The 25,816-nt window shown below is 47.4% G+C and overlaps 1 protein-coding gene across 2 annotated transcripts in view; it reads right to left on the bottom strand.

Moving 5' to 3' along the window:
• Positions 1 to 258: 258 nt before the first annotated feature.
• The window catches only part of POFUT2 (protein O-fucosyltransferase 2), a 115,400-nt gene continuing 89,842 nt past the window's right edge, over positions 259 to 25,816 (bottom strand). For both annotated transcript variants that reach the window (XM_068119780.2, XM_068119781.2), the window contains exons 8-9: positions 9,350 to 9,473; positions 259 to 3,213 (exon numbers count right to left, since the gene is read on the bottom strand). In XM_068119780.2, the coding sequence (XP_067975881.2) occupies positions 3,060 to 3,213; positions 9,350 to 9,473 (278 nt within the window). In that variant the 3' untranslated portion in view covers positions 259 to 3,059. The remainder of the gene's footprint in view (positions 3,214 to 9,349; positions 9,474 to 25,816) is intronic.

Genomic DNA, 25,816 nt, shown 5'->3' with positions numbered 1-25,816 from the left:
GGGACAAAGAGACAGAGACAGAGAGAGACAGAGAGAGAAAGAGAGAGAAAGAGAGAGAAAGAGAGAGAAAGAGAGAAAGAGAGAGGAAGAGACAGAAAGAGAGAGAGAAAGAAAGAGAGAAAGGTATTAAATACAGTAATGTGTAAGTGAGAGGGTTGGTTGTTGGGGGTAGAAAAGATCACAGTAGATAAATGATCAACAGATGATATCATAAACATGAAGACCAGGAACCCTGACTGAACTAGAATCAATGCTTCGTGACATTTCAAAGTTGCTTTATTAAGAGCAGAGATGCAAAAACTCCAAGAATCACAATGCAAAAGTTTCCTCAAAATAGTTATTCTTTCACCTTTTATAAAATAGGTTCTCCAAGAAGTTAGGTTAGAACAGCGACTTGTGAGAGCGTTCCTCATTAAATCTCTAACGAAGTCTTAAAGGCATAAACGTATAAAGAAATTAATACTTGATGCTTAGCATTAGACGAAGAAATACTTTTAAAATAAGGAGAACTAGCTTGTGCAGATCAAGAAGAGCAAACCTACCTGACATCGTAAAAACCGATTTGTTTGCTCAACAAACAGCTTTGTGGCGATTCCATTTTACCTGCGGCAATCTGCTGCACCTGGCCTGTGTATTAGACTTTGGGGGGAGATAAAACGGAAAACGCTCAGTAAAAGGTGAACACAAACTCCATAATGATGTACGGACGGACATAAAGTTGATTGCATGCTGCGCAAACATAAATCGGTAAACAAACTTTGACCTAGAAATCAAACTTGCCAAGAAAAAAGAAATAAAATGCATCCCGATGAAAGTTTAACACTTGATGTGGAGCATGAGTAACGGGAATAAAATCAGATGATGAACAAATCATCGTCTTTGCAAAACCAGAACGACACTAGCGTGTAGACAGAAGGTGCAATCGGTTGCGGTAATGTGCTACAGGTACATTAGACACCTTTACCGCAGGAAATACTTAAAAACACTGGGTGGGTGCTGAGGGCGGTGGGTTAAAACAACATCAGGGTCTGCTTTGGGAATTCGAAGGGATGGGAAAAGAAGATATGGGGATGGGGGATCAACAAAATAAAATAGTATTTACCACATTGAGTCATTAGTGAATGTTTAAGCAGTGAGTTTGTGGAAATCATAAAGTTAAAGCGTAATAAGAGGAAGTAGTAAAGTAGAGATGTTATAAAAGTGGAGGTGGAATGCCATTCACCAGATGGCCAAAGTGTTCAAGTAGGCAATCAAAAAGGGCTCAGTAAATGCGGCACTCAACAGTCGTTTAATGTTCGTAATATCATGATAAGTTGGCTCACCAAAATGACTATTAATCCAATGATGTCAAGGATGTGGTTACGGAAATACTCTAGTAAACGTACTACCTGATCTTAATGATTCAATGTGGAAGATTGCAACTTGGAAAACTCAAAATGAATGTTTGAAGGAAGGTGAAAACATTCTGAGAATGCGAACTAACCCTCTCTGAAACAACTTGCTGTGAATTGCAAGAAGATAATCAAGTAATTTCGTAAATTTGTCAGATAGAAGAACCCATTCCTCATACTGTATATTAAACATGCAGCACAAGAACGTCTCAATATGCCTTATGGCCATATTGAGTTATGCGGTAACATAAGCACAGAAGGAAGGATGGGAAGGAGCACATAAGGAAAGCACAGAAGGAAGAAAAGGAGCACAGAACGAAAGGAGCATAGAAGGAAAGCACAGAAGGAAAGGAGCACAGAAGGAAGGAAAGGAGCACAGAAGGAAGAAAAGGAGCACAGAAGGAAGAAAAGGAAAGGCGTACAGAAGGAAAGCACAGAAGGAAGGAGCATAGAAGGAAAGCACAGAAGAAAAGGACCACAGAAGGAAGAAAAGCAACACAGAAGGAAGAAAAGGAGCACAGAAGGAAGGAGAGGAAAGGAGCATAGAAGGAAGGAAATGAAAATAGCATAGAAGGAAGGAAGCACAGAAGGAAAGCACAGAAGGAAAGCAGCATAGAAGGAAATCACAGCAGGAAAGGAGCACTGAAGGAAGGAAAGGAGGCATATTTGATTTATTTTCTTTTTAAGACTTTATTTAAAACAACAGGTGCTAATTCCACATCTCCCAATTAATTCTGAAGAAATAATTTAAATCGTAATCTCCTGCGCATCATTTTCCTGTTATGTCTGTCGATGATAGGCTGCAAGGGAGTCCTCAGAAGACAACAGGAATGGTGTAAATTTTAAGGAGCTAATTTAATGAAAGATATGGACCGAGTGCATGAAGGGAAAGTGCGAGGTGAACACAGGTAACCATTTCTACTTCATTTCTAATTCGTAACCACATGTACACACGACGAGCCGCTGCAGGCCTGTTACCCATGCTGAGCGGTTCATAACACCGGACTGTTTTTGGTGCTGGCCTGCTTTTCCTATTGTGTTTTTTGAGAGATGGGATGGTAACTTGCTTCCTTCATTTACTTTCGAGCATGCGCTTGCTTGTATGCAAATTTTAGCTTTGGCATTTTATTCTGACACCCTTTCACAGAACGCCGCATGCCCTTAGATAACAGCAGCGCGGAAACGTGACTGAACAGCTTTTTTATCCCACAGATGTGATGCCAATTCAGCCCGAGGATTCTCTCCTGCCCAAAAAGCAACAAACTTTTCAATCTCGAAGGAGCACAGAGATCGGGGGTCTCACTGTGTTTTCCATTATATCTTCATCAGTGTGACAGGGGGCTGAGAATGTGATTGGGTTGGTGGACCACTAAACTGTTCCTGGGATAAGACAAGAAAGCATCCCGCATAAACACTTCGCTAGGCCCATTGAGGGTTTTCTTGGAGAATGTAGGGCTTGGGAGGGAGAGAGAGGGAGGCAACACTTAGTTCCAGCACAGGAACAGCTCATTACAAATGAGGTATAAATGTATCTTTGTAAATAATCAATAGTGTCTTCTTAAAAAACCTTTTCACTAACTGGAGTAGACAGGAAACCGAGGTGGGAACAATCAAATTTTGAGAAAAACTAAACCTATCCATCCTGAAATGAGAAGTGGCAGGAGATGATTAATAGACTATTTTCCAATGGGTCGGAGGCTCGCAGGACGTCTCGTTGTCCCCGCAGAAACGGTTGTACGTGGTACTTGGAGCAAAGCCCAGAATTTCACGTTCTTCATGAATTCTGAACGAGAAGGTAGAAAGTGCCGTACCAATGAAGTATCTGAAACAACAATTACCGATTAATGGGCCTGCAAGGAGGAAAGCTGTGACATGAACATACTAGCTATTTCCTTAACAAAATGCCACTTGCACCACGACACTGTGATCAATAGTATGTATTAAATTAATACTAAAGGTCCCGTACTCTGTGTTTATAAATTAGTCGAACAACTAGCCTGCAGCCTCATCTTACTATAATTCACTAAATGTCCGTCCGTCTGTCCGTCCGTCCGTTCCCAGGTACCGCAAAAACGGCTGAACCGATCGCAACACAATTTTGGGGGGGGGAGTAATCCTGGGACCCCCTGGAGTAAAATAGGCTATATTGTGTTTCCGATTTCAGCTTTGGTCTCCAGCATTTTCAGGTTTGGACTCCCGCCTAATGTTATTGTCCTGGGTACCGCAAAAACGGCTGAACCGATCGCAACAAAATTTTGGGTGGGTAATCCTGGGACCCCCTGGAGTAAAACAGGCTATATTGTTTTTCCAATTTCAGCTTTGGTCTCCAGCATTTTCAGGTTTGGACTCCCACCTAATGTTATTGTCCCAGGTACTGCAAAAACGGCTGCACCGATCGTAACGATACACCTTCATGCCCGTGGGATTCCCACGGGTGACCCCACTTGTGAAGAAAATGACAAAATGGATGGATAGTTGGGACAAAATCTATCGGACTTCACCATATACACAACCATTAACCATACTAATTTATTCCCATAAAATAACAGAAATCTTCCATCAAAACTCAAGATATTAAACGAATGCATATTATGCCTGTAGTGCCAATGGTAATTTTTGTTTGCAAGGCCTTGTGTGCAAACCTGCAGCTCATTTATGCACAATTGAACAATTTCTCGCTGTACTATGTGGATGTCGCATCCTTATCAGGAAAACCTCACAAAGGTATTTGTGATAATGTGCATGTTTACGGTCGAGTGCAGCTGCTTTATGGTGTTCTCATCTGAACACACATCACAGTAAATATCTGTGTGGATTGGGGAGGGGGGGGGGGGGGGGAGCAGGATCATGTACCCAGCGTTCACCTGATAGCAAAACAAGCCTCGAAACAGGAGAGGACCAATTATGCAAAGAAGACTGAGATACCAAGGTGAGTACCTCACCGCTGTTTACTTGGAAGCTAAAATGACTCGCCATTTTCACTACACACCCAGATCTGCATCATAGTTTGGAAACTACTCTTAACGTGGTTAAAATTATCGAATGGTTGTGCCGTCTGTGTCGTTATTACTCCAATTTTATTTCTTTTTGATTTCTTCATGTTCCCCCTTTCCGTTATTACTCCAAATCTCCAACGTTATTACTCCGTTATTACTGGAATAACTTCATTTCAATTGTGTTATATTTTGAACATGAATTGGATAAAAGCTGTAATTTAGCAGTACTTTGGCTCTGAATTGTAATTTAGCCAGACCTCCCAATCGTGCATGCTCAGAGAAGAGTGAGGTTAAAAAATTTTTTTTACTCTGCCTGCCTGGCAGTCAAACAAATTGAAAATCATACCAAACGGGAAATGTACTGCTTTTAAGGACGTCATAAACGACACAAACAAGAGGCACGAATAACTAATGTAACGGGTTCGATAAGTGGTGTAATAGATGCTGCATCAACGGCGATAAACGTCAGAATTTTTTTTTTTTCAACAAACGTTAAAATCTTTATTTTATTTCAATCGAATTGTACACTTGAACATTTGGGAACACAAATCGCCTTTTTGACACTTTCAAACCCCTTTCGTTTAGCAGCACTTGGACAAAATATTACGGCACTTTACGCCATCACGCCCAATCAAATTGTCTGCTCACAAATCCCGCCCATGTCGTTGTTTCTCAAGACTGTGTGGGGTAAGGTGTTCTATGAACTCTCTATTCTCGCAAAGTGAAAATGAAAGTGCAAGTCGATCCATTAGCCATTTGCACATTACTTCAATCAATCAATCAATCAATTTGGTTTTTTTAGAATAAAAGAAAAAAAATGTACATGACTGTAGTCCAAGGACTAATAATGTCAAGTTTACAATGTAAATAATATAATTCCATTAATCTCTGTGTGTATGTGTGTGTGTATGTGTGTGTGTATGTGTGTGTGTGTGTATGCGACAACGATTTCTCGACAACTACCGGTCCGATATACTTGAAACTTGCCAGGTATATTGCTGGGGACCCGAGGATGTGCCTTTTCAAGGTTTTAAATTAATCGGACAAGTACTTACCGAGCTATGGCGATTTAGCCGTTCGCCGTTCGCTTTGGCTTTGCGAATGGACCAAACCATTCATGTAAATAGAGGGGGGGGGGGGGGTGTTCTGTGGTCGTTCGCTTTGGCTTTGCGAATGGACCAAACCATTCATGTAAATAGAGGGGGGGGTTCTGTGGTCGTTCGCTTTGGCTTTGCGAATGGACCAAACCATTCATGTAAATAGAGGGGGGGGTTCTGTGGTCGTTGCGAATGGACCAAACCATTCATGTAAATAGAGGGAGGGGGGTTCTGTGGTCGTTACTGCCACGTGGTTTCAAAGTTTTTTTTTGTTGTTGTTGTTTGCACGCATGTTTTTTTGCACCCACGTACGGGCACGCCCTAGGATGTTTACACACACACACCCCTACACAAATTTTTTTTTTTTTTTTTTTTGGCAAGGAACGGGCACCCACGTACGGGCACGTCCTAGCTTATATATAGTACGGGCATGCCCTAGTGTAAATAATTTCACATAGTAACAAATACATTATACAGACAGAAAAAGAAATAAATTATCTATTTGCATTGGTGAATCAATCAAAACAGAAGAAATTCATTTAAAAGGTTAAAATGCTTCGGTCACTATATGAATGTCAATAATTACCTTCAAAATATCTAAATATTTGTATTAAATAGCATACACCGACTTTAAAATGGTATAATACAGACTTGGCATTTAATATGGCATTTTTTTTTTTTCTTGACTTGGGTTTACTCTCTGAACTCGGTATATCAATCTGGTGAGTTTCTTTTACGCTTCGGTGATTTATTTGTTAAAAGAACCATGTCACCGATTGTCTGTCGCAGCAAGAAGTCAATAACAGGATTACATCACAGGTGGCATGACAAAATGTACGGACAGGTACATTTGACGATTGGCTTCACAATCGGGTATATAAGGGTTGTTGCGTTCTGTATTAGTGGAAAACAACTGCTGCACGTCTACAAAAGTTATTGCCGCTTCCCCTGGAGATGGTCCGTCAACTCGACAATGCTCTTTGTCATTTAGTGGTGGCTTTACAAAATTCCGGCATGAAACAGCGTGCTATTGCTCGGCAGTATTGCATGACTCAACGTCAGGTGTCAAAGATCCTGAAACGAAATGCTCATAGGGGTGTCCCGACTCCAATACCGAGGCCAGGACGTCCCCACAGAACCACAAGGAGGGATGATCGCCAGCTGCACCGGTTAGTCCGCAATGGCCGTACCAAGTCAGCTAATCGGCTTAGGGCTGAGTGGCAGCAACTGACAAATGTGCCTGTATCCAGAAGGCTAGTCAACCAACGACTGGTTCAAGCAGGCTATCATGCCAGGCGTCCCCTGAGAAAGCCACGTCTGACCAGACAACACCGCCAGCGCCGATTGCAGTGGGCCAGAGAGCACCGTCAATGGCAGCCAGGACACTGGAATCACGTGATCTTCAGTGACAAGTCTAGATTTCTGGTCTATCGTCAATATGGCCACGTCCGAGTGCGCAGACAAGTGCATGAAGCCTACAATGAAGATTCTATAGTGCCAAGAGTCCAAGCTGGAGGTGGTGGGGTGACCGTTTGGGCTGCTTTTCATGCAGGGGGCAAAACTGACCTGGTTGTTCTGAATGGAAACCTGAACCAGTTCAAGCACAGGGCCATTCTGGAAGAAACATTGCTTCCATTTGTTCGTGCAGCCTTTCGAGGAAAGATGACAATGCACGGCCTCATCGTGCTCGCATGATCCAACACTTTCTTGCTGACCGTGGTGTTGAGCATATGGAGTGGCCTGCCATGTCCCCGGATATGAATCCGATAGAGAACTTGTGGGCAAAATTAACGCGTCAAATCGACAACTTGGACCAGCAGCCTGCCTCTGTGCGTGAATTGCAGCAGGCTATTGTAACTGCATGGCAAGCGATTCCTGTCCAAACCTTGGCAAATCTCGTGAACAGCATGCCTCAACGTGTACGTGCTCTCCTGAATGCTCGTGGGGGTTACACGAAGTACTGAACTGTAATTTTACAGTCCGTAATCCCAGTCGTAATTTAACTTTTGTTTTTGTTAAAAAAAAATTTTGGCTAATGTGCAAAATAAAGAGATACTTCTGGAAACCGCACAGAAGTTTAACACAGTACTGTCCGTGAATTGAGTTCGATATCATTTTACATCACTTTCAAGGATCAATTTATTTGCTTCGAAATGTCAAATATGGTTTTTGTTTCTTTTAAAGGTCACATTAACAAAATCTAGAATAATTTCAACATAATTCCAATGAACTTTTGGTTCTAAGTCATCTTGAAAAGTAAGTTCACCCCCACAAAAAAAATATTCCATATTAAATGCCAAGTCTGTAGATTACAAAAATTTAATATTCAATCAATTAATCAAAGTATTTCAAATTATGCGTCTTGTTTCAGTTATCCAGCCAAAATGTATTTACTTTGTGTCAAATAACACATGCTGTTAATAAAAATTTTAATCTTTCGAAATCATTCCAGAAATTCGGAAAATCAACAAAACAAAACAAAATAAATTCATTTTAAAAAAGTTAAAATGCATTAATCATGCTCCCTAAATTATGCATTTAATTTCAATAATACAGGAAAAATATATTTACTTTGTATTAAATTACACATGCTGGTAATAAAAGTTGAAATCTTTCGACATTATTGAAGAAATGCAGAAAATCAAAACAAACAAAAAAATTCATTAAAAAGATTAAAATACATTAATCATGTTTCAACTGGACGTTTAACAGTTCCACTAGAGCAGGGACACGATGGTTTATATCGCTGAGTTTTAAAAAACTTACTTAAGCAAAACTTTGCCCAACACCCCCCTGCCCTCTTCACCACCCCCCCCCCCCCTCCCACACCTCTTCTCCCCACCTCAAATGCAACACCCTTCCCCCCAATTCTCCTCTCTTGCCAAGAGATACAATCTTGAACCTTCACTACTCCGATGCATGATAAAAAACAATTTCAAGTTCATCTGAAAATGTTTTAAAGCCAAACAAAAGAAAAATTAATTGTAAACACTTTATTAAATAACAAGTGATGCTTTGAAAACTAGAACGGCACTTGGTAGAGCGCATATCTCAGCCAAGCTTAACATTTTATGGTTTGTATCTGGATTCAGATACAAACTGATAGGCAGGATCTGGATTTGAACCTGAACCAAAATCGAATTGGCTTGTTCTTGTCACCTAACCAACTCATCCACCAAGTTTAGTTATAGCTCAACCACAACTTTTTAAAATATCATGTTATATATTGCTTTCCATCCGATCTCTCGATGGTAAAGAATCACTTAAAAATTTAACAACTCCCGTGTCTGAATTAATATTCAGATCTTCACCACAATCGATTCGGTCTTGTCACACACCCAACCTGTACAACAAGTTTCGTCCAAATCCGTAAATAACTTTTTGAGATAACTTGTTCAGACAGACAGACAGACAGACAATCAGACAGACAGACAGGGGTGAAAACATAACCTCCATCCACTTTTGGTGGCGGAAGTAATAAGGAGCATGTAAGATGAAGTTTCAGATACAGGTTGCATTCCACTTGATTTCTAACGAGGTGCCTTAAGCCGCTCTATCAAAATTAATTCTGCTCAGTATGAGCAATGTTGTATTAAGCTCTTAGGACAATCACGTCAACAGTCCGATCTGGGAGATCATCAGGTGTGTGTTCAGTTACCAAGTTTCTTGTGGAGCCAAGTGACTTGCCAAGTGACTTAAGCACTCAAAACAAGTTAAGGAATGGCTGGCTTGGCAAACGCTAGCTAGTTGCTTGGTAACTGAACACAACCCAGACATGTCATGTTTTCATGTTACGTGCAAAGCTGCATAATGTGTGCAGAAAGATGACGTGTGCATGTCCACGTGGGCAAAGACGACAACGTACCTCGAATGTGCACATATCCACTGGTCGATGATTGCAATGCCACCATCCTTGTACAATTCCAACTCGTCCTGTGTTGGTTCAAAGTGGATCATTTCTGGCAGGAGACGCCTCAGTTCCTGTACCTCTGCACCGTAAAATAAGGCCCAATCACAATCCCAATAATGCTTCAGGATCTCTCATCTATGTGATGTAAAAACATGCTGCATAAACATTTATTAAAAAGAAAACCCATGCTATGGACAATCTCTCTGACACCCCAAAGAGCATTTCCAAGTGCCTTTGGTGATCTCAGAAGGACACGAACCAAAAATAATGCAAGTGTATTCAGAAGCAAGAAGAATGTCTGGTTTGTGCCAACCTCACACCAAAGTTATTTTGTAAATGAGCAAAACTGTTACAGATTATACGAGGTTCAGTATTAAAGTAATGCCTCTGATTCTATTCCTCACTAAATAGAAATCCAATTACAATGAAAACAAGAGTGAAGTCGATGGTGCCCCGTCTCAAATCCCCACGTCTTCTCACCTAAAACAAAGTTTTAAGATGGAAAAGAGTTCCACCAGGAAAGACATGGTATCAAACCTTGGTACAAGACAAGAAAAGACCAGGAACACCCCGAAAACCCCCCAAAGGCAAGAGCAACCTCAAAATTGTTTCCGTCGAAAACATGGTAGTGCCTTGTCAAGACTTGCACCCTCTGCCCTCTCTGTGCTTTGACCCCCTCACGTATCTGCAGCATGCATGCAGTCCAGCAGCAACCCCCTCCTTGTGAAACAACCTAAAACCATAACCACTGCTCACCTCCACTCATTTCTCTTTTTACTCATGCTCACCTCCACCTTCCATACTCTCTTCAATGTCATTCTTTTCTCTAGGTCTTCAAGATAACTGTTCACCACCATCTCAAGTTCACGCCCTGCTGGTTCACCACCATCCCCCATCCAAGATCATGATCTTTTCTACACCTGTTATTTTCTACACTGCCCTGTTGTTGGCGCTTCCACTTTCTCCTGCTATTCCCTTTGTTATGTTGTGTCCTGATTTGTTATGTGGCATAGCTCTTCCATGAGCTTAGACCACTCACACATTTATCTCTCACAGTAAATAAATCCATGTTACTGTGTTTGCTGCGTAGATCTCTCATCTTGTATAATGAGGTTTAATAATTATGCACTCGGTAACATGGAGATCGCCCATTGGCCCAAGGGATGGAGGGGTGTAACTGTTGGACGTTTATGTAATTACGTCGATCATATCTAGATATCTCACGGAGTTATGTCCCAATCAGCGAGGCCAGGATCACGTGTCAAGTGAGTTCTTTAACTTCCTTGCCTTCCTCTGCTGCTCTGTCTCATCAGCTCTAGTCTCTAAGCCATAGAAATACCACAACATGCTGCATGCGTGTTTGATGTCGTTTTTGTTATCGGTCTTGTAGCATACCTGCCTGCTCTACTGCTTCAGCATTAGTTTACCTTTCACCAAGCCCAGGTCTGCTTGGACAAGGGCGGGTATTACACGTTTGTTTCATTATTGTCAAATGGTACGAATATTATTACTGTTGTTAATATTAGTATAAATAAATGCTTTGTTACAATGTTATCATTGTTTTTGTTATTTATTTTGTAATAGGAATACCATGCATGGAAGGACCGATTAAACTGTTATATGCACCTTAACATGGCACGTGTTTAGAAACATAGGAATTCTTCCAGATACTTTGTAGTTAATTAGCCAAATCATGTCAGGAGATCATATCTAAATGTATTCTCATTTTGAACAGGTTCCAGGGCTCTGCTGCTGAACCCGCTGGGGAAGTTTAAGCTCTTTCATATGGCCCCTCAACAGGAATTTCTGACTATGGCCCCTCAATATGCCTAATAACTATGGCCTCAATATGACTAATATGGCCCTTCAATAATGACTATGCCCCCTCAATAGGAATTTCTGACTATGTCGGTACCTGCAGGGAACTCTATTTTTTTTTTTTTTTTTACTTTCGCCCCGAGCGCCACAAACCATCACTACGCCACTGTACATACACACACACACACACACACACACACACACACACACACACACACACACACACACACACACACACACACACACACACACACACACACACACACACACACATATATTGTTACGGACACGACTTATTAGGATGTGATGATGGGCCGAGCGGAATGGCCGCCGTGTTCGCACAGTTTACCCGATTCCACTCGAACATTGACTAAGTCGCGCTATGCTAAATCAATGATGGAAAGGACACAACGGCTGGGTTAAATGACACGACACAAGGGGTACAGTTCTCAAGACCTCCGGAGGAGGATATAATATTGGTTATGCAGAACGGTTAGATTACACGGCAAGAGGTAAAGCACAGCAAGATGGGCACTTAGACACAGTCTTATCTTATTCCCAACAGACCACAGACAAACGGGACAAGACTGACTTACACGGGGATTGATGGCAGGGGAGGGCAGGCAGTCGATAGCTCAAGGTGCACCTTGGCTCAGGGGCAGAATCGACCCGGTCCAGTCCAGAGAGGCGGGAGGTATTTCTCAGCGCTAGGAGGTGGCGTCCTTTCTTCTTCGTAGCTGAGGCGCATCTGACGTCACCTCCGTCTTCCTGCGCATGTCCAGCGGGGAGTGACACGCCCTCGGCTCGTTAGCTCCGCCCCAGATGGAATCGGTCCGCCGCTTCTTATTGGGTGCGGGGGGTTACCGGGCTCCGCCCTTGACGAGGAGCTGACAGTGAGCCCCTGCATGGTAACCCCGTCGGAGCACATGTTCAATGGCGGCTAACCAAGCCGGAGTGAGGACGCACACTCCCCGCGCCGCCGCCGCGCCGCCGCCGCTGTTGTTGGTGTTGTTGTTCCATGAGGAAGAGATGCGGGGAGGTATTGGGAGGTCCTAAACTTACTAATGGTGCCATACAATCACATTCTGGTGCAACGAAGAGTCAGAATTAATGGAAACGAGTCCTTAACTGACATAGACTAAGAATAACTAGCAAGATGTCCTATAGTTGTCTACGTGAGATGCGGTGGACCTGGGCACGACATTTAATGGGGGAAAAAGGGGAAGGTCGGGGCTACAGAGTGTTGTTTACAGACAATGGGACTAGGGAATGGGGGATTGGGGATAGTTGGGGAGTATTGGGGAAATAGGGGAATATTTACAAGCGGATATGGATGGAGGCCAAATCCCATATCCGCAACATTGCACCCTTCTCTACCTCGGGGCGTCCCGACCCGATAAATTTTTACCTACGTTAGTGTGGCACTCAGATGTAGTTCCCTCTACTATTAACTCAACCCTGAGTGCGACAGTTTTACAGATGTTCACAAATGAGTAAATATGTCCCCCTGCGACGTTGCACCCTTCTCCTCTCAGAAACACACCCACAGGATAACCGAATCGCGGAAAGAATCCTCATACTAAACATACAGCCGGTAGGGAGCATTATTTACACAAGACTACACTGATATTTACACTACGATCCAGGACCTGTTTTTGGAGGAACACATGCAGATGTTATGCATAGAGAGAGCACGCATGCCAGCATCGATACACCAACCCACGAGTGCTCTGTGGCCCTACGGCCTTTAATAATGTGCAGAGCACCCCATCCAAGCACCAAAAGCACCACCCCATCATGTACAGTCAGCACCATCCGGTGCAGCAATAAAGTGTTCAATAATCACCGGTGGTGTCGCAGCCGGCCGATGTTCTGCCGCTGGTCTTGCCTTCCTGAAGTGCTTGGCCTTCTAGCTTCCTTAGAAAATAAAGAAAGGCGCCAACCGCGTCCATTTCTAAATTGTGGCCGTCAGGGGGCCAACTATTAGTGGTTCACCTGTATGGCATAGGTGCCACGTTGACCCATAGGTCCATCAACGGGTGGTGCTTGCCCGCAAAAGAACTGCGGTCCATTGTGGGCGGCCACAAAAATTGCGGTCCATATGGTGTATCGATCCAGGCAGCAAGCAGCGAAAGTACAGGCCCACAACTGCGGAGCCAGCACCTCTCGCTCCTCTCTCTCTGCCCCAAAGCCAGATCCTCGGAGGTGGGAGACAAAAGAAGAAGACAAGTGAGTAAGGTGGTAAGGGCGCAAAAGTGCACGCAATATAAGGTAATGCACACTGGGGGCACATGGGAACCCGGTGAGACAGGTACGTTCCTACCGTACGCCCCCCCCCCCCAACCAGGTAACCTACATTGCCCCTCCCTTACCCCTTACTGTATCCACAAAACACAACACTACCCATAAACATCTACTTTACACATCAACAAACGTCCCTACTGTCTTCCCCGTTCCTCCCATAAACCAAATTCGTCTTCTCTCCCTCCTAACCAATCAAATTTGCCATTTCCAACTCTCATCAAAATTTGCCATCTCCAACTCAACATCAAAATTTGCCATCACCAATTCATCATCAGTCCCTCCTAAGGAGGGAGAGATGGAATCACCCCAATGTCTCATCCACGTCGTGATGCGTCTCACAAATCCACACAGCAATTCTCATTTCCTGCACACAGAACAAAGAAAACACAGGTGTGGAGTCATCATCATCACCTCAGGTAAGTGGTTGCGTATGGTGCGACAGGTTCATCAATCCTAACTATTTCCTAAATGACTTTAACAACTTTACATTACCCGGGGTCTTTCTCCTGCCAAACCATTGGCCCACTTACACTATGGGTTCTAAAAACCAATTCCCATTGACCAATCTGTGGTGCCTCTCAATTTGGGGTCTCACTCCCCCGATTCATCTCCCGGTGCCCTCGCACAATTTCTGGGCTGCGACGTGTAGCTCTCCCAGCAGGTCTACCCACCTGCACACCTCCACCACTGCAGTTGCCTCCGAGCTTACCCGCTCCTTACCCTAACCTATCTACCTGGGGAAGGCCCTCTGGCGCTCTCCCCACTCGGTGCCCTCTCTGGCACTGGGCTACCCGGGTCCGTCCTCCGGATCCTCGGGCCCCATCCACAACTCTACCGGCTCCCAGAGCCCACCTGCGGCCTCACCTGGCCGACATCCTCACAGTGGTGGAGTGCCCAAACCAACTACACACACTAACAGGCTACACGCCCAGCCATTTCCACAACACTAATGCACCCATCCAAACATCATTCTTCCACTCGCACCACAAATGCCAATATCCAACCACAATTTACCTATACCCTCTACCTAACACTTACACTACCCGCCCCGGGTACTCGTGAAAGGGGTCCACTCTTCCCCCATCCAGACCTTCGCACCATGCACACCACTCCGTACCACTTACTCCAACTCTCTCCACACCACTCATTCTCTGCTCCATATATTCCACACACCTGTACTTGCACACCTGTGCTCTCACACCTGGTGCCACCTGCACCCTTCTCTCCCCAAGCGCATTCGCGCTGATCCACAACACTCACTACTCCACACACCTGTCCAGTTGCACACCTGTGCAATCACACCTGTCCAGTTCTCACACAGCATCATCTCATCTAACTACTCCCCTCTGAACTTGCGCTTCCCAGTCGTCCCTTTAAACTATTGCGCTCCCTCGTCATTATCATCCACTAAGCTACTACGTCCCCACTACAGGTACCAGTCACTATCTAATCTTAACGTTGCCTAATGTCATCTTCTAGATCCCTACACACAATATATCCTAACCCACCCGGGCTAGTTTTCACTGCAATCAACCCCATAAACTATAGCGCATTTGCCCCACCATAGGAAGGGTGGCAGGGATGCCACCCTTACCCACCGGGCCCATCGCTCATCAATCCCCCAGTCCTCTGGCACTAATAAGCCCCCCTTATTCAGAGGTACTGGGTCCCACCTCGGCATCTAAAGCCGAGGCAATCCACGGGGGCGCCTGCTCGCCGGTGTAAGGCCTTATCCGGTCGGCGTGGACGATCCGAGGGAGGGCTCGTGGCCCCATTTTGATTTTTACTACCACGTCACAGACTTGCGACAGGACGACCCCCGGGCCTTGCCAGGGAGAGGTGAGTTTCGGGCACCTACCCTTCCTCCTCCGGGGATTGAAGAACCAAATCTTCATCCCCGGAGTGTACTGACTCCCCTGGCTCCGGTGGTCATACCGGCGCTTCATCTTTTCCCCCGCCAGATGGAGTTGGCGGCGGGCGAAGGCATGGACTAGCTCCATGCCTTCCTCTAGGTGACGTGTGTACCCCTCCCTCGGCGGGTTAACCACTGCGTCTGGCACGGGACCGCATAGCAAGTCGGCGGGAGCCCGTAACTCCCGCCCATACATAAGCAACGCTGGACTGCATGCGGTGGCCCCGTGCTGGCTGGTTCGGTAGGCCATGAGCAAATAAGGGAGATGTTCGTCCCAGTCATCCTGACGGGTGGCGGTGAACAGTGCCAGTTGTTGGATTAAAGTTCGGTTGAATCTTTCCACCATCCCGTCAGATTGAGGTCTTAAAGGCGTTGTTCTGGTTTTCCGAATTGACAGGAGACTGCACACATCTTTTAGCAATTTGCTCTCAAAATTTCGTCCCTGGTCGGTGTGCAACTCCAGTGGAATCCCATGCCGGCACACAAATCCTTCCACGAAGGCCTGCGCTACCACCCCTGCTTCTTGGTTGGGGAGGGCGTAGGCCTCCGGCCACTTGGTGAAGTAGTCCATCACAACGAGGATGTACTTATTACCTAGGCGGGTGCGGGGTAGTGGGCCTAGGATATCCATGGCCACCCGCTCTAGGGGGGCCCCCACCTGGTGTAATTGAAGGGGGGCCCTCATCCTCCGTGCTGGTCCCTTTTTGGCAGTACAGGCGTCGCATCTCCGACACCAGTCCTGTATGTCGCGCCCCATATTCACCCAATAAAACCTCCGGCGTACCTGCGATGTCGTCTTTGTCCTGCCCAAATGGCCGCCGGGGCGGGTACCATGCACCTGTTGCAATATATCGGTCTTAAATTTATTTGGGACTACCACCAGCCAGGAAGTTTTATCAGAGGGAACCTCCACCCACTTGCGATACAAGATGTTATCCTTCAATTCCAGGGTTTTCCACTGAGCCCAATATGCCTTGGTCTGCGCCCCGAGGGGGGTGACCTCTTCCCCCTTTGGTCTTTGCCCCAATTTGACCCAATTGAACACTGGCCCCAGGACAGGATCCTCCTGCTGGGCCGTGCTCCATGCCAAAGTTCCGAATTCCTCATCTGCGGTTAGTGGCAAAATTGGCCCTCTCACCCGGGTTGCCCGGACAACGAGGGTCGGGTCCGAATCGCCCAATTGTTCCCTCTCCTCGTGTCTCGCACAAAATTTGCAGTTTTCCCCCAGACAAGGACGCCGAGAGAGTGCGTCCGCATTACCATGGGCCTTCCCGGCCCTATGGGCCACATCAAAATCGTACTGCTGCAACTTTTCCAACCACCTTGCAATTTGGCCCTCTGGTTCCTTGAACCGAAGGAGCCATTGCAAGGAGGAATGGTCAGTTCTAACCAAAAATTTCCGCCCGTACAAGTACGGGTGGAAATGGTTCATGGCAGCCAGCATAGCCAATAACTCTTTGCGAGTGACGCAATAATTTCGCTCGGGCCAACTTAAGGCCCGACTATAGTAACCAATCACTCTCTCCACGCCCTCCTGTGTCCGAGACAAAACTGCGCCCAATCCTTCCTGGCTCGCATCCGTGTCCAGGGTAAATGCCCCGTTGCTAGTGGGGTAAGCTAGAAGGGGTGCGGATGTTAGACACCCCTTCAATTTTTGGAAGGCCTCGTGGCACTCCCGTGTCCAATTAAATCGCGTCCCCTTCTCCGTAAGCCGGTGGAGGGGACGGGCCAACTCCGCAAATTTCGCCACAAAGCGCCGGTAGTAGGAGCAGAGTCCCAAAAATCCCCGCACCTCTTTGATGGTACGTGGTGCGGGCCACTCCTCTACCGCTTTAATTTTGTCTGGGTCCGTTTTTACCCCCTTGCAACCGATGACGTGGCCTAAATAGGCCACCTCCTTGGCAAACAAGGTGCACTTACTCGGGTTCAGCTTCAACCCTGCCTGTCTGAGGCACCCGAACACCTGGTCCAAATTAGCTACTGCCTGGGGGAACGTTTTGGCATGTACTAGGACGTCATCCAGGTACACCAGGCATGATTGCCATGGCATGCCGCCTAGTACATGTTCCATCAATCTTTCAAAGGTGGCGGGGGCGTTACACAAACCAAACGGCATCACAGTAAACTGATACAGTCCCTTACCTGTGGAGAATGCCGTTTTCTCCTTCCCTGCCCTATCCATCTCCACCTGCCAATACCCACTCTTGAGGTCCAAAGTTGAGAACCAATTTGAGCCCGCAACGGCATCGAGGGTGTCATCAATCCTTGGCAGGGGATATGAGTCCTTGAGTGTCACGTTGTTTAGCTGGCGATAGTCCACGCAGAACCGCGTGGTCCCATCCTTCTTTTTGACCAGCACAACAGGTGACATCCAAGGACTTCCCGAGGGCTCGATCACGCCTGCGTCGAGCATTTTTTCAACCTGCTCGTCAGCTTCCGCCCTCTTGCTCCAAGGGAGCCGTCGGGCGACCTGACGAATAGGCCGGGCCTCACCGGTGTGGATCTGATGTTTCACCAGGCCCGTACGTCCAATATCCTCGGTGGACAGGGAGAAGAGGTCCAAATGGGACCCAACCAGTTTGTGTAAGGCCTCCCTCTGGGTACCTCCCAACTCTACGCTACTACGATTTACCATCTCGCAAATGGGATCGGGCCAATTCCTACTTCTTATTGAAGGCTCCCCCCGGGGCCGGCTCGACTGGACGTTCTCGCCCCTCACTGTCGCGACTTCCTCAACTGGGGTGCAGCCAGCTACCCTCGTGCCCCTTACTATAGTGCGTGGTTCTGTACTTATATTTATTACTCGGACGGCCACTACCGGTCCGTCCGTTTTTACAAGGGTGCGGCCCACGATTAAACCCGGTATGGACTGCGCTGCCACCGGTTCGACCAGGCCGCAGGACTCCTGCCATGTTGGGCGAGCTGCCCACCGGGCCGGCACTATCGCCTCGGCCCTTGGGGGAATGGTCACGGCCTCGGAAGCCTCCAGCTCCGCTCTCTCGGCCGTGCTCACTCCCCCTAACGGCAGCTCTTCTACTCCCACCTGCAGGATCCCCCGGCACAAGTCGATTTTATAACCGCTGGCAGTCAACAAATCCAACCCTATTAAACATGGGTCGCACACCTCCGCCACCCAAACATCTATCTCCCTCCGTACCGACCCTAACTTGAGGGTCACAGAACCACGCCCTATTATCGGGGCCGTTACCCCGGTAGCAAGTTGCAAACTATAATTTTGCAGGCGCTGGATCTTATCCCAGCCACCTGCGCTCGAATCAAGGACCACAGGGCTGATGATCGTGGCGCTAGCTCCTGTGTCCACTACGGCGTCTACCCCCACGCCGGCAATTTTGCATCCGATTGTCAGGCTACCGGTTCCAATTTGGCCACAATAAATGACCTGTCGCGTCAATGAGGGCTCTCCTCCATCCTCTTCTGCCGAACACCGCCCTACGTGCCCGACACCTTCTAGTTTCCCGGGGTCTGGCGGGGGGGTGTCTGGGGTCGGCTAACCCGCTCCCCCCTGGGCGGAGTTGAGGACCTCAACCGCCGGGGATCATCCCGGCGCGTGGCTCGACAGTGCCGCGCCAGGTGACCCAGACGGTTGCAAGTATAGCACCTCACCTGATAAGGTGCTTGTCTCCGGAATTCCAAATTTCCCCCCCTGAAGGTCCGAATTGGATTACTCGCTCGTGGTCCACCGCGGGCCACCTCCGGGGCCGCCTGCCATGGTCCAGGTCCCGCCAGGCGCTGGTCCACCAGCCTCCGGACCATGCCCGCCAGGTCAGGACTCACGTCGGGGGCGGGCCCCCTAAGGGGTCCGCCCTCCATCGGAGGTCCCACCTGGCGGACCGCCATTGCGTGACGCTCGCTCCCCCGGGCCAGGGGCCTCGCTGCTTCCCAACGGGCCGCAGCGTCAGCCGCCTGGCTCAGAGTCTGCGGGCGCCACATGGGAATCCGCTGCCATGCCAGCATGTGCGATCCCCACTGCGCGGCGAATGTCGTGGGCAAGTTCCCCGATGGCTTCCTGGGGCTTGCGTTTTCGCAGCGCGAGCTGAGCTTTAACAAGCTCGCTCTGCTGTTCAATGCCGAATCGATTAATTAGGGCGTCGCGGAGGGCTGGCAGGGTGAGAGCACCCGCTGGTAATGCCGTCAGCACCTCCGCCGCCGCGCCGCGCAATGCGGCCACCAGGTGTACTCCACCTTCGTCCTCACCCCAACCGTTGCCCTTACACACACAGTCAAACTGCGCCAGGTACGCGCGTAGATCACTCTTGCCGTCATACGGCGCTAGTGGGACCTTGTGGGACCACCTCGTATGCGAGTCGTTGCCCGCCTGCCGGACCCCGTGAGTCGCCCCTTGCGGGGTCAGCGCGGGGCCGAACCCGCCGGGCCCCCACAGTACATTACCCCCAAGGGGCTCTCGTGCCTCCCCTGTCCCTCTAACAACTACCCCTGTTGGTGTCGATGCATGGGTCACACTTCCGCAACCCGCTACCCATTCCATACCACCACAACCTTGCTCACCCACACCTCGCACCTCTCGTTCCATACCCTCCGGACCAGCCATACACCTCACTCTTGGCCTCTCACGAACATCCGGGTCTATCTCGACCCCCAAGCTTATTAAATCACCTGGCGCATCATACGCACGACCATATTGGTCACCACTTACACCGGGTCCTCTTTCTCTTCGCTTCTCCTCCATCACCTGCGAATCCCTCATCCGGTTAATGAGCACATCATCACGATCCGAACACAGACTTTGGACCAATTCTTTTACTTCCTCCTTTATCTCTTTCTTATCCTCTCTCCGTCGCTTCTTAATTTCGCTCACCCCTTCTTCCACTTCTTCTAATTTCTGCTTCACCTCCTTCATCTCCTCGTGCGCCCCTTTAAGTTCTTCCTCTAACTCCACTTAATTTTTTTCTATGTGCTCCCGCACCTCCCGCTCTTTAACCTCCATCACCTCTACCACCTTGTCCATTTTCCTCGTCAGGTCCTCATGTACCGTCTGACACTCTTTTTTAATTACCCCTACGTCCTTTTTCATCTCCTTCTGTGTCGATTTTAAACCCTCTATTACCGCTGTGTTCTTCTTTACCTGGTCCCCCAACTCCTTTTGTCCCACTGTCAGTTGTTCTACTCCCAGCGTCAACTCCTCTATACCACCTTGCAATTTTACAGTCCCCTTTCTCACCTCCTTCTCCATGCGCTCCTTACAGTGCCTCACCTCCTCGCGCACTCCTCCGACCTCCTCACTCACACCTCTTCTGATCTCTTCTCCCATCACTTGCATCTCCTGCCCCGATGCCACCCTCATCTGCTCCATTTCCTCCCTGTGAGCATCCAACTTAGTTTCTACCCCCATTCTGACCCCCTCTATCTGCTGCCCCATTTGTTTAACTTCCCTTTCCGCTTGGTCCCTCATGTCCCTCAATTTGCCTTCCATACTGTTTTCTAACCCCTCTTACCCATTTTTCACTCCCTCTATCTGATTCTCCTGGGCAGCCATTCTGTTTTCTACCCCCATTAACCCATTCTTTACCTCTTTTATCCCATTGTCTAACCCCTCACCGGTACCCCTCGCTTCTTCCCTCATTACCCCCATTTGGTTTCCCATTACCCCCATTTGGTTTCCCATTACCCCCAATTGCTCACTCTGAGCCCTCGCTTCGTCCCTCATTGCCCCCATTATTCTGTTTTCCATTTCTTCATTATTCTTGTCCATAAGGACCTTCATTTGCATTAAAAAAAGGTTCAAATCCACCGGTGGCGCTACTACGGTCGCGGGCGCGGTCGCCGTGGCCATGTGCGAGGCGCCATTTTGCGCGCCCGTAACCTCGTGCGCGACGACGCTATTTTGTGAACCTGCCACCCTCACTGCTTCGCTCTCCTCTTGTCCCTCGATTTGGTCCTGGATCGAACCTGCCTCACTCTCCTCTACCGGAACCCAGCCGTCTTGATCTGCCATAGCGCGACTTTCAAAATTCGGGTTTTTATTTTTGTAAAACACAATCAAATTTCGCCGTTATAATTCACGCGCTCGGGTCCAATCTCACTCCTTGGAGGCGTGGGTTCGAATCCCACTCCTGACACCAATTGTTACGGACACGACTTATTAGGATGTTATGATGGGCCGAGTGGAATGGCCGTCGTGTTCGCACAGTTTACCCGATTCCACTCGAACGTTGACTAAGTCGCGCTATGCTAAATCAATGATGGAAAGGACACAACGGCTGGGTTAAATGACACGACACAAGGGGTACAGTTCTCAAGACCTCCGGAGGAGGATATAATATTGGTTATGCAGAACGGTTAGATTACACGGCAAGAGGTAAAGCACAGCAAGATGGGCACTTAGACACAGTCTTATCTTATTCCCAACAGACCACAGACAAACAGGACAAGACTGACTTACACGGGGATTGATGGCAGGGGAGGGCAAGCAGTCGATAGCTCAAGGTGCACCTTGGCTCAGGGGCAGAATCGACCCGGTCCGGTCCAGAGAGGCGGGAGGTATTTCTCAGCGCTAGGAGGCGGCGTCCTTTCTCCTTCGTAGCTGAGGCGCATCTGACGTCACCTCCGTCTTCCTGCGCATGTCCAGCGGGGAGTGACACGCCCTCGGCTCGTTAGCTCCGCCCCAGATGGAATCGGTCCGCCGCTTCTTATTGGGTGCGGGGGGTTACAGGGCTCCGCCCTTGACGAGGAGCTGACAGTGAGCCCCTGCGTGGTAACCCCGTCGGAGCACATGTTCAATGGCGGCTAACCAAGCCGGAGTGAGGACGCACACTCCCCGCGCCGCCGCCGCGCCGCCGCCGCTGTTGTTGGTGTTGTTGTTCCATGAGGAAGAGATGCGGGGAGGTATTGGGAGGTCCTAAACTTACTAATGGTGCCATACAATCACATTCTGGTGCAACGAAGAGTCAGAATTAATGGAAACGAGTCCTTAACTGACATAGACTAAGAATAACTAGCAAGATGTCCTATAGTTGTCTACGTGAGATGCGGTGGACCTGGGCACGACATTTAATGGGGGAAAAAGGGGAAGGTCGGGGCTACAGAGTGTTGTTTACAGACAATGGGACTAGGGAATGGGGGATTGGGGATAGTTGGGGAGTATTGGGGAAATAGGGGAATATTTACAAGCGGATATGGATGGAGGCCAAATCCCATATCCGCAACAATATATATATATATATATATATATATTTATATATATATATATATATATATATATATATATATATATGTATATATGTATATATATATATATATATATACACACAGACTTGGCATTTAATATGGAATACTTTTTTGTGGGGGTGAACCTACTTTTCAAGATGTCTTAGAACCAAAAGTTAATTGGAATTATGTTGAAATTATTCTAGATTTTGTTAATGTGACCTTTAAAAGAAACAAAACCCACATTTGACATTTCGAAACACATAAATTGATCTTTGAAAGTGATGTAAACTGATATCGAACTCAATTCATGGACAGTACTGTGTTAAACCTCTGTACGTTTTCCAGAAGTATCTTTTTATTTTGCACATTAGCCAAAAAAAATTCAACAAAAACAAAAGTTAAATTACGACTGGGATTACGGACAGTAAAATTACAGTTCAGTACTTAGTGTAACCCCCACGAGCATTCAGGAGAGCACGTACACGTTGAGGCATGCTGGTCACTAGATTTGCCAAGGTTTGGACAGGAATCGCTTGCCATGCATTGACAATAGCCTGCTGCAATTCACGCACAAAGGTCGGCTGCTGGTCCAAGTGGTCGATTTGACGCGTTAATTCTGCCCACAAGTTCTCTATCGGATTCATATCCGGGGACATGGCAGGCCACTCCATATGCTCTACACCACGGTCAGCAAGAAAGTGTAGCATCATGCGAGCACGATGAGGCCGTGCATTGTCATCTTGGAAGACAAAGTTTCCTCGAAAAGCTGCACGAGCAAATGGAAGCAATGTTTCTTCCAGAATGGCCCTGTAATTGAACTGGTTCAGGTTTCCATTCAGAACAACCAGGTCAGTTTTGCCCCCTGCATGAAAAGCAGCCCAAACGGTCACCCCACCACCTCCAGCTTGGACTCTTGGCACTATACAATCTTTGTTGCAGGCTTCATGCACTGGTCTGCGCACTCGGACGCGGCCATCTTGACGACAGACCAGAAATCTAGACTCATCACGTGATCTTCAGTGACTCCAGTGTACTGGCTGCCATTGACGGTGCTCTCTGGCCCAGTGCAATCGGCGCTGGCGGTGTTGTCTGGTCAGGCGTGGCTTTCTCAGGGGACGCCTGGCACGATAGCCTGCTTGAACCAGTCGTTGGTTGACTAGCCTTCTGGATACAGGCACATTTGTCAGTTGCTGCCACTCAGCCCTAAGCCGATTAGCTGACTTGGTACGGCCATTGCGGACTAACCGGTGCAGCTGGCGATCATCCCTCCTTGTGGTTCTGCGGGGACGTCTTGGCCTCGGTATTGGAGTAGGGACACCCCTCTGAGCATTTCGTTTCAGGATCTTTGCCACCTGACGTTGAGTGATGCCATACTGCCGAGCAATAGCACGCTGTTTCATGCCGTAATTTCGTAAAGCCACCACTCCATGACAAACAGCATTGTCGAGTTGACGGACCATCTACAGAGGAAGCGGCAATAACTTTTGGAGACGTGCAGCAGTTGTTTTCCACTAATACAGAACGTAACAACCCTTGTATACCCGATTGTGAAGCCAATCGTCAAATGTACCTGTCCGTACATTTTGTCACACCACCTGTGATATAATCCTGTTGTTGACTTCTTGCTGCGACAATCAGTGACATGGTTCTTTTAACAAATAAATCACCAAAGTGTAAAAGAAACTCACCAGATTGATATACTGAGTTAAGAAAGTAAACCCAAGTCAAGAAAAAAAATATATTCCATATTAAATGCCAAGTCTGTATATATATGTATAACACAGTACTGTCCATGAATTGAGTTCGATATCAGTTTACATCACTTTCAAGGATCAATTTATTTGTTACGAAATGTCAAATGTGGTTTTTGTTTCTTTTAAAGGTCACATTAACAAAATCTAGAATAATTTCAACATAATTCCAATGAACTTTTGGTTCTAAGACATCTTGAAAAGTAAGTTCACCCCCACCAAAAAAACATTCCATATTAAATGCCAAGTATGTATATATACAGTGGAACCTTGACTTACGAGTTTAATCCGTTCCGTGACCGAGCTCGTAAGTCAAATTGCTCGTATCTCAAATCAAATTTCCCCATTGAAATGCATTGAAATGCTATTAATCCGTTCCAGCCCGCCAAAAACCACACCAATTTTTTTTTAAATATACAGTATATATAAAAATATCTCGCGCTTTATATTTCACCTGTATGCAGCATACAAGTTGGCAGGATGGCCTGGACTGGAGGTACGCACACTTGACTCTAAAGTCTAAACTGTCCAGCCTGGGTTTGAATCCCGACCCAGCTATAACCTGTCATGGGTGAATCACAGGCAGGGTGATTCATCAATGGGTGTACCGCTAAACTGGGCGCCCCGTTTGCGTCCCATTAGTTGTTGGATGTTAAGGATCTCACCGTGTTTTCCACAAAGAGAAGGCGAGCTATCGCCGGCACTCTGAACAAGTTGACGGCAGAGATACTGTACTTGCACGGCATGATAACCACGTGTCGCACGATCTCTTGTCATGGTCCACAAGATTATCACAGAGAGGTGCAGCTTCCAGCGTTTCGAGATCTGATCCAGGCCTATCCAACGAGACCGGTCCCAGCGTTCTAGGCCCGGTGGTTGTCTCAGACGGACCCGACAACGGCAGTGTTCGTTTTAACTCGATTCGATTCGAGCGCACGACGTGCCGGCGAACAAAACCGGTCATATCTTTTGAACGCGTGGCTCGATTTTTACAAAATAAACTTTTTCTTGAAGGTCTGAACCGTGCGCTCAAACGATGCCGAGTTTGACCCTGAGAGAGCCGTTTTGCGCCGGCAAAGGCGCCTTGTGTGACGTGAGGACCACGTCGTGCTGCATAGATTATCATAAATAATTATTATCATATCATTATCGGCGGTGTTATATATCATTAGCGCTATACGACAGAGATACTGTACGTGCACGGCAAGATAACCACGTGACCGGAGCCCACCTGGCGGCGTAAACTCAAAATAACCGAAATGCGAAATCTAAAATGCAGCGCTATACTACGACAGAGATACTGTACGTGCACGGCAAGATAACCACGTGACCGGGTGGTGAAAGCTCGTAACTCGGATCTCGGCTCGCATCTCAAAGCAATAAACTGCCAGAGTGACTGCTCGTATCTCGAAAAACTCGTAAGTTGGGGCACTCGTAAGTCGAGGTTCC

This window comes from Myxine glutinosa, chromosome 6 (genome assembly GCF_964187855.1).
Source record: "Myxine glutinosa chromosome 6, kmMyxGlut1.1, whole genome shotgun sequence".
Classification (NCBI taxonomy): Eukaryota; Metazoa; Chordata; class Myxini; order Myxiniformes; family Myxinidae; genus Myxine; species Myxine glutinosa.
The sequence above is the reverse complement of the archived record's forward strand: the minus strand, read 5'-3'. Positions and strand labels throughout refer to the sequence as shown.